Source organism: Engraulis encrasicolus, chromosome 2 (assembly GCF_034702125.1).
Source record: "Engraulis encrasicolus isolate BLACKSEA-1 chromosome 2, IST_EnEncr_1.0, whole genome shotgun sequence".
In the NCBI taxonomy this organism is placed as follows: domain Eukaryota; kingdom Metazoa; phylum Chordata; class Actinopteri; order Clupeiformes; family Engraulidae; genus Engraulis; species Engraulis encrasicolus.
Window position 1 is genome coordinate 25,369,339 of NC_085858.1, and position 10,221 is coordinate 25,379,559.

Here is a 10,221-nt window from a genome sequence, read left to right on the forward strand (position 1 = left end):
TTGATGGCGTACATTTTGTAGGCCTACATCGTCACTCCACTTCCACAATGTCAGTTTGGCGGGAAGAACCGAATACTCCTTTTCTACACGGAACAGTCGGTCCGTTTGCTTTGCGCAACAGTGGGTCTTTTCGATCCGCGGCTAAAAATAAACAAGGGCAATTTCTCATGAAAAGCTTGAATTGCCTCAACGTCGAACTTTCAGTTTCTCATTACCTACCTACCTTACTGACTCGATGCTACCTGGAGAATAAGGGGGGGAACAGGCTACAGGCTCTTGACGATTCAAATCCGTCTCTGGTGATCGAGATTGAGGTGGTGATGGTGAGTCGGTTGCCTGTTCCATGACGCAAAGAACGACCCAGGGTAGCGCGGGGAATGGTTTGACATATTTGGTGCAGATGGTTTTAGAAGGCAGGTTGACCGGCCAGTTGATTAAAAATGGGTTTGAGCCGCCCTTGGGCCCTGAGTAATCCACTTCAGTCGTTCCACCCGTCCCGTAGGCCAATCCACTCTTCACTGCCACGCAGGATGACGCAGAGAGGGGGCCCTCGGGCAAAAGTGATCGAATAGGTTTACTTTGGCAATTACGCTCACTTTGACTAATATCATGCTAATGTAAGTTCTGAATGAAATAATCACGGCTGGATGTCATTGTGACATTGAGATTGAACACCACGACCACTCTACTTGACTATTTACATGACGTTTTCACGGTTGCCCAAGGAAGCCAAATTCGCTTTTTCAGGGGGTAACTGGTTGCACAACAGTCTCCTCTAATTTGTAATATGCAAGTGCGCATGTGGTTGTACAATGACTTGGCTTTCATAAATTACAAAAGTACACCGTGTTAGACTGTGTTTCTTCTGATTCCATATGAAACTCCAAGGGCTATAACTTCAATACCTAAAGTGACTAGTTCAGTGATAAACCGGGAAAGGAGCAAAATATGTTTCCAACCGCGCGTTGTGTGGAGAGGCGTGGCATTAAATTGGGTTACCTCCCCGAAATACTATTGCGCCCCCGCAACGACTCAAGGGCGCACTCGACGGTCTCAGTTGAAATCGCCACACAAACAGCATCCTTCCTCTTACTACGTAGTGTGCCGCCGTAGGAACCCTGTTTGTGGATACTTCATGGGTAGTGATTACGCATTTACTGGGTCCACCGGCGCAGATATAGCCTAGGTTTCAGCTTGTTTTGGGAAGGGAGGCACCCAAGATCCCACATAGAGCGCATCACTCAGCGGTTGCTGACCACCGAGGCAGTGTGTCACCTGTCGTGGAAAACAGAGCTATCTGAAGTAACAAAAGATTAGTCTTTAGACATCGAAAAAACAAATCACTTCTTGTTGCCGAGTGACTGCGGTCATCCTGTTGACTACAACCTCGCTGGAGTGATTTGCCGCTGCCGTTGGGTACCTTCAGCGCCCTTCAGGAGAGAGCAGGGACATGGTGAAGAACTGGGGATAGTTTTCAGGCTGTTGACCCTTCATCCACGAAACACTTCTGACGGCAAACTCTCGTGTGACCACGCAGGGAAAGGATTACCTTGAAGTGTTTCACTTGTGCGTAAAACCCCCAGAAACTTGAAACTCTCTGACACATCGCCTGTTAACATGACGGAGATCAACGAAGTGGAAAACGAATCCCAGCCTCACGGCACGCTTCAGCGGTCACCGAGTACTATGTCCATCACACCCGTGTCAAAGGTAAGTGCCAAAAACGTATCTGTGGAAACAGCAGCGGTTAGCATGCGTAAGCGACAAGCTTCTGCACGCTCAGCCGATTCAATATTGTGTTCTCAGTTTCATTTTGTGTGAAATATGTGACAATAGCACCTGTAACTTAACTACCATGACCTATCATGGTCAGCATGTGTGCACGAATTAAAGCTAAACGAATGAATTTAACCTAAGTGTTCATCATAAACATGAAAGTTACTCATGTCCAAATAAAAAAGTAGTGCTATGATAATGGTCCAAACTTGATGTTGCGCTGACTTCGAATCAATTTCCATTAACCCGCACAACCTGCGCGCAACTTGCGTCAGTCCCTTCGCAGGAGGCGCCTGACGTAAGCAGAGTGATACACGAAACATACTGAGACCACAGTCCTACTTTTATGTGCCCCCAAAAAAACTAGTGCACGTGTTCGGGTACGTGAGCATCAAATGTGCGCAATAATGGGCTCTGTGGGAATCAGTTCAAAAGCTCTAAAGTCCGCCAGTTATTGATACGTTCTCAAGGGGATGCATTGAAGTGTGCCACACTTCAGAAGGCCTTTCTTAGTAACACACAGGCTCAGCCTCTTGGTACAGCAGTATGTGCAAGAGAGTTTTTGTGTTTTGTTGTAGGCCTACTCACGAGGATTCCGCATATCGAGGTTTGTGCAAATGGACAGATTTAAGCCCATATGTAGAACAAAATGTACATTGTACAGTGTACAGTACAGCATTTATTTATCCTGTAAGAAGACAAACACCTGATATTAGTAGTACCCCACTTATCTGGCCCCTAGTATTATTAACTTGCCAATGTGAAAGTAGGCCTGGTCTCCCCTCAACAGATTTGGTGCTGGTTACAGGCCCCTTGCCTGGCCAACCTCGAGTGTTGAAGCAGCCCAAGCCCACCGCAGAGAGAGTAGAGAGAGAGAGGTTCCGTTGGCCCATTGTTTCCGGGTTCTATTATTGCAAGGGGGAGGGGGGGATCCCCCTTTAGGCAGACCTAGGCAGACCTAAGGACTGTTCTATTCAATGCTTGGAGTATTATGACACGCCCCTTTAGGCAGACAGGCACCTGGTCATGTTAGGTGCTCATAGCAACCTATTACATTGGCATATCTCTACATACTTAGAATCTCTGCCCACCGTCTACCTCTGGATGGGAGCAGATCATGCACACAATGAGCACACTGTGGAAGCCCTCTCTGAAGAGCAAATAGAGTACTCTGCTCTCTCTTCACAATTTTAGATGAAGAGACTGCAGCGTAGTTCAATTGTTCTGTAATCTCTAGGGGAATTTAACACAAGTAAAAAAGCTGGAACATCTCCAGGGGGCAGTGCAAAAGAAACGTACCCCTGGAGAGACAGAAACAGTTATTGGTTCTTAATTCATGACGTGATCTCTCTCTCTCTCTCTCTCTCTCTCTCTCTCTCTCTCTCTCTCTCTCTCTCTCTCTCTCTCTCTCTCTCTCTCTCTCTCTCTCTCTCTCTCTCTCTCTCTCTCTCTCTCTCTCTCTCTCTCTCTCACTCACACACACACACACACACACACACACACACACACACACACACCAGTGAGTGCAAGAGAGAGCTGCACTGTTCACATAGTTTGTTGTCACTTCCTTCATGAAGATTTGCACCTGTGGCCGGTTGGCTCCAGCGTCTTAGCACTGTGTGTAGCCCATCAAGGCTTCCTTGATTTCCACATTAAAAATCACACAAAAGGGAAAAAAGAAGAAGGGAATAGTTGCGCTTTTGACACGTCTACGTACAAAGAAATAAACCAGATGTGATTCATCTCATCTCATATAAATTCCATCCTTGCAGCCATTCTTTTCATTTTGCAATTTGATTCATCTCAGTAATTCATTGTCTCCATCTCTTCCCTAGTAAAATGCAGGCTTGTCGTCAGTCACGCGCCCCGTGTACAATTTCAGTGCGGAGCAGAAATCACATCATCAGGTCAATGGCAGGAACTCTTTAACCCCTCCTCTACTCCTCCACTTCTCCTCCACTCCTCCACTTCCACCCCTCCAATCTTCCGCCCCTCCATCCCTCCGCTGTTCCCCTTCTAGTTCTCTCTGTGTCTGATTGGCGGTGTGTCAGCGGGGTCACTGAGTCAGTGCTAAGAAGCACTGATGAGCTGTCACCGAGCAAGTGACAAATAGCAGCCTTTCCTCCCTCTCTCTCTCTCTCTCTCTCTCTCTCTCTCTCTCTCTCTCTCTCTCTCTCTCTCTCTCTCTCTCTCTCTATTCATTTAACTTATTCTATTTCTATCTTTCTCTCTCTCTCTCTCTCTCTCTCTCTCTCTCTCTCTCTCTTTCTCACTTACTCACTCAAGTCCGGAGTATCCCGCACAGGCATGAGTGTGTGCGCAGATCAACCCCCCCCTTTTCACACACACACACACACACACACACACACACACACACACACACACACACACACACACACACACACACACACACACACACACACACACACACACAATGCCATTCAAACACTCTTTTTCCTCTTTTTCGCTTTTTTAATCCCTTCTCTCCCTTTCCTTTCTCCATTCCCCTTTCTCCCCCTTTTCCCCGCTCTCTGTGAGGGTGGATGTCTAAAACCATTCTTGAACAGCGCATGCAGAGATAATGCAATATGGGCATCATGAGTCAAAGGTTTTAAGACAACTGCACATCATATTGAAGAAGAAGAAGAAGAAGAAGAAGAAGAAGAAGAAGAAGAAGAAGAAGAAGAAGAAGAAGAAGAAGAAGAAGAAGAAGAAGAAGAAGAAGAAGAAGAAGAAGAAGAATAGAAGAGAAGAGAATATAATGGAAAACCTTTATTAATATTAATAAAGGTTGGTGGGGGAGTAATTAACCAGTGCTCTCCCCCATTTATGCTCCATGACTGAGGTACCTTGAGCATGGTACCATCCCGCCGCACGGCTCCCTTTCGGGCGCCATTGGGGGCAATCCTCTTGTACGGGTGAGGCATAAATGCAATTTTGTTGTGTGCAGTGAACACATGCATACTGTGGAATGCTGTGTCACAATGAAAAGGGGAGTTGGGAGTTTCCCAGTTGGGCTTTCACTTCACGTCGCAATGATATTCAAAGCTTAAATCTAGGGACAGCAGGGACACGCATAAAACATGCTGAAGAAGTATGCTGAAGGTGCGACACATAAAAGAGCATTAAACCACTGATTGAATTGGTGGAAAGTAAATGTGAATGTAAACACTGGGATTATGATAAGAAGAAGCAAAAAAAGAAGAAGAAAGAGGAGGAGAAGAAGAGGAAGAAGAAGATGATGATGAAGAAGGAGGAGGAGGAGGAGGAGAACCAGCTGTCAGGACTTTAGTGGCTACCATGTGTAACAATAGCCGGCTAGCAGAGCTCAGCGTGGAATCCTTCCTCCTTAAGCCAACTGACTAGAAGCTCACCTTATTTAGTTGACTAGAGTTTAGCTAGTCTACCTCCCATACCGGAACGTGCTGTGATCTTGGTTCGAGACTTGGTCTGGACAGTGAAGGATAACCTCAGTTACACATGCCCATGAATGAATGAATTACCGTAACGAATGAATGACTGAATGAATGAACTATCGTAAAGAATGAATGAATGAATGAATGAATGAATGAATGAATGAAAGCCCTGACAGCTGAGTGTTACCTGGTAACACTTCCAAATAAGGGGCCTTAATTAACAGTAAAGTAGCTATAACCTAATACTTAAGTAAGAGATAATAATCATTACTTAACGCCACATTAGGCACATATTAATTGTTATTAATGCATATGTTGAACATTAGTAAGCAGTTACTTAACTATTAGATAACTATTACCTTGTGTTACAAGTTCATTGCATATAATTATTTAACTAATAGATAAGTAAGGGTACAGTTGATAGTTAAGTAGCTATTAGGTCATACTTAACTAAGGACCAAAATTAATACTTACTTAATTCAAAAGTAAGGCATAACTAATGGATAAATAATACATAAATATTGGGGTTTGGGACCCTTATAATAGAGTTGGCTGAGGATAACTAATGGTTAAATAATAGATAGATATTGGTGTTTGGGACCCTTATAAATATTAATAATAATAGAGTTGGCTGAGCATACCTAATAGTTAAGTAATTAATCTACTGTGACATCTAGTTTTCACTCGTTCAAATCACTGTAATAGTGGCAACAGGCGCGATTATATAGCAAGGATTGGACTTACACTTCTCAGTGATGGTGGGGTGATGAGATGTAATTTTTTCATATACCACTTATTAGTTTTAATGGTAAAAACCATACAATAAATGCAGAACATTATGAAGAGTAATAGTTTTGAACTGAAACTAAGCCATATGCATAAATAATAATTCATATTTGTCTAATGTGGTGTTAAGTATTAACCCTTACTTAAGTATTAGGTTATAGCTACTTTGCTGTTAAATATGGCCCCTTATTTGGAAGTGTGAATGCTAATGCTTATTTGGAAGTGTGAATGCTAATGCATTCACTCATAAAATTGCAAAACCACAGTGTTTACATTCACACTTACTTTCCACCAATTCAATCAGTGGTTTTGATTTTCTTGTATGTGTCTGACCTTCAGATGACTTTTCAGCATGTTTTATGTTTGTCCCCGTAATACAAAGGCTGAGAGTCACTTATCTGTAGCGCTGCACTGCACACACAAATTTTCCGCCTTGAAGAACACTCATAAATGTCAGTCTAAATTTGTACTTTCTTGATTTGCTTTTCCCAACTTTCCACACATGGTCTAGAATTCTAGTTTGATTCGATTGGTTTCTTTTTTTTCATTTTCCACACAAGGGCAGCTATGTATTGTTTTGTGACAAATGCCCCTGTCACTGTCACTGTCATACCATTGCAGCTGGACTGAACCGAATGTGACGGACAGATTGTGACAGTCGTCATACACAGGGCCACTGACAGCTTTGGCCAGGCCCAAGACAAAGTCATCTGGAAGGGCCCCCGACCCAATACATTCAATGCAATGAGGATCCAATTATGCCCCCCCCCCCCCATCTCCCTTGGCCCGGGACAGTTCACCCCTTTGTCCCCCTCTTGTTGACTTCCCTGCACATACACAGTGACAGGGCATTTCACAGAGAGCTTTATTATTTTTCGGACAGGCCTGGTGGCAGACTGGAGTCTTCTTAGGGTGGAGCTTGTTGTGAAACAGACCATGCAAAAGCTATGTACGTACGTAACGTACATCATTATTTTTGATCGATGAGCAAAAGGGTCGTCCAGGAAAAGGTTGCTGATCCTCTTGCCCAGATTAACATGAAGATAGATGGGAGAGTGTTTTGCATGATCCATCTCTGCCGATGCCACATCCGCCTCTGTGCATGCTTCAGTACACACGCATGCACGCATGCACGCACGCACACACACACACACACACGCACACTCGCACGCACACACACACAGACACAAACACACACCACCCATCTCCTTTTCAGGTCTGTATATGACTAAGGTGGCTGCTGTTTGTGGAATCAACATAAATTACATCTCATCAAAATTATTTATGTGGGCCTGAAATTATTTCAGTACTTCAGTACGCAGTGATCACGTCTATTTGTGTGTGTGTGTGTGTGTGTGTGTGTGTGTGTGTGTGTGTGTGTGTGTGTGTGTGTGGGTGTGTGTGTGTGTGTGTGTGTGTGTGTGTGTGTGTGTGTGTGTGTGTGTGAGAGAGAGAGAGGGAGGGAGAAAGAGAAAGACAGAGAGAGAGAGAGAGAGAGAGAGAGAGAGAGAGAGAGAGAGAGAGAGAGAGAGAGAGAGAGAGAGAGAGAGAGAGAGAGAGAGAGAGAGAGAGAGAGAGAGAGATAATGTGCGAATGGCATTTCTGAGACCGAGAGACACCCAATACAAACGAGTGACCTGACTGTCCCGGGTTCAGCTCCTCCTCATCAGTCATGGCCAGAGCATCAGATCGCAGGCCCAGTGTCCGAGCCATGGATCATCTCTCCCGTAATGAGCGGTGTTATCTGCCACGTCGCCTTCATCCATCCTCCTCTTTCTTTTTCTTTCATCCCTCTACTCCTCTTTCTCTGTCTCTCTCTCTCTCTCCCTCTTGCTCACACTTTCACTACTCTCATCTTTGATTGCCATTTTCTTTTCTTTTTCAATTTTATTACAAAATTAGTTGTTTTTAGTTCAAACTTCTAGCTATAGTAGATGTATGATGATAGAATGCATGTATAAGCAGTATATAAATAGTGATTACCAGAGTTCTTTTTTATTATTTATTTTTTGGTCTTTTTGACTTTATTCATGATAGGACAGTGAAGGTGGTGACAGGAAGCAAGTGGGGAGAGAGAGATGGGGAAGGGATGGCAAAGGACCCGGGCAGGGAATCGAACCCAGGTCAGCCGCATGGCAGATGAGTGCCCTACCGTTTGGCCACGGCAGGGCCGATTACCAGAGTTCTATGAAGTAGAAGTACTCTAAAGGCTCTTTCCACTGCCCGTTTTTTACCCGATACAGCTCGACACAGCATGACTCGGCGGACACTTGATCAAATCTCTTGGAGTGCTCTTTAGTTTTGTATTACTTTGAGGTAACACTTCCTAATAAGGGGCCATAATTAACAGTAAAGTAGCTATAACCTAATACTTAAGTAAGGGTTAATAATCATTACTTAACGCCATATTAGACACATATTAATAGTTATTAATGCATATGTTGAGCATTAGTAAGCAGTTACTTAACTATTAGATAACAATAGTATATTATTATTTAACTAATAGATAAGTAAGGGCACAGTTAATAGTTAAGTAGCTATCAGGTCATACTTAACTAAGGACCAAAATAAATACTTACTTAATACAAAATTATGGCATAACTAATGGATAAATAATACATAAATATTGGGAGTTGGGACCCTTATAATAGAGTTGGCTGAGGATAACTAATGGTTAATTAATGGATAGATATTGGTGTTTGGGACCCTTATATTAGAGTTGGCTGCGGATAACTAATGGTTAATTAATCCATAGATATTGGTGTTTGGGACCCTTATAATAGAGTTGGCTGCGCATACAAGTAATTAGTCTACTGTGACATCTAGCGTTCACTTGTTCAAATCACTGTAATAAGGGCAACAGGAGCCATTATATAGCAAGGATTGGACGTACACTTCTCAATGATGGTGGGGTGATGAGATGTAATTTGTTCATATACCACTTATTAGTTTTAATGGTAAAAACCCTACAATGAATGCAGAACATTATGAAGAGTAATAGTTTTTAAGCAAAACTAAACCATTCCTTTGTGGTAATTAAGTTAATGTCTGAAAATATTAGCTCCAAGAAGTGCAGTGCATGATGGGTACTCAATCTACAGACAATATTTCGGTATTATTTATTCATTAGTTATGCCTTACTTTTGTATTAAGTAAATGTTAATTTTGGTCCTTAGTTAAGTATGACCTAATAGCTACTTAACTATTACTGTACCCTTACTTATCTATTAGTTAAATACTTTTTATGCTATGAACTTGTAACACAAGGTAATAGTTATCTAATAGTTTAGTAACTGCTTGCTAATGTTTGACATATGCATTAATAACAATTAATATGTGTCTAATGTGGCGTTAAGTAATGATTATTAACCCTTACTAAAGTATTAGGTTATAGCTACTTTGCTGTTAATTATGGCCCCTTATTTGGAAGTGTTACCTACTTTGAGATAAAAACTGAAGGCAGAAATCAACATTGTAGCATCCAAATATGTCGCTGAAATAATTTATATCCTACTTCGATAGGTGAGATATCCATCGGCCTCACGTTAAGTCAACTAGCCTATGTAAAGATAATGCCAAAAACGTAACTCCAACCATACTCCGCGTAACACGATTTGTAATGGACACACAATGGGCTGGTTTACAGCACCACCAAGGTCGACACGGCACGCGTCACAGCTGGGTTTTATGTGGAAAAATGCCTTAAGAGATGTAATTACAACACTAGTGTACTTCTACTTCTACTTTATACAAGTCTGGTGATTACGTGTTTATAGTCTTGCTACCTGCCACTTCTCCTTCATTCATCCTCCATTTTTCTGCATCCCTCCAGTCTATCTCCCTCTGTCTGTCTGTCCATCTCTCTCTCTCTCTCTCTCTCTCTCTCTCTCTCTCTCTCTCTCTCTCTTTCAGACACACTTTCAAACACACACTCTCACACGCAAGCACGCACACAGGCCCGCGCACATGCACTACTCTCCTCTTTCCCTGCCTTTCTCCCTTTCCTTTTACATCCATTCCTCAATTTGTCATTGCATACCGTTGATATAACAAAAAACAAATATTTACATTCTTGCTATCTCCTTGTGGGGTTTTAGGCCCTACATATCAGAGAGGTCATGTATCATCCTGGCATGCTGTATATTATGTCCAGCCTCTGCACATAGCCAGGTTATGACTTCTACATGAATATTTCACAACAGGTGTCACAACGTGTCCCACAAATTAATTGTAAACAATGTGT

At 42.8% G+C, this 10,221-nt stretch overlaps 1 protein-coding gene across 1 annotated transcript in view; it reads left to right on the top strand.

Moving 5' to 3' along the window:
- The first annotated feature begins 1,062 nt into the window (after window positions 1-1,062).
- The window catches only part of LOC134463971 (SH3 and cysteine-rich domain-containing protein 2-like), a 42,861-nt gene continuing 33,702 nt past the window's right edge, over window positions 1,063-10,221 (top strand). Inside the window, exon 1 of the mRNA XM_063217381.1 lies at window positions 1,063-1,710. Within this exon, the coding sequence (XP_063073451.1) occupies window positions 1,618-1,710 (93 nt within the window). The 5' untranslated portion in view covers window positions 1,063-1,617. The remainder of the gene's footprint in view (window positions 1,711-10,221) is intronic.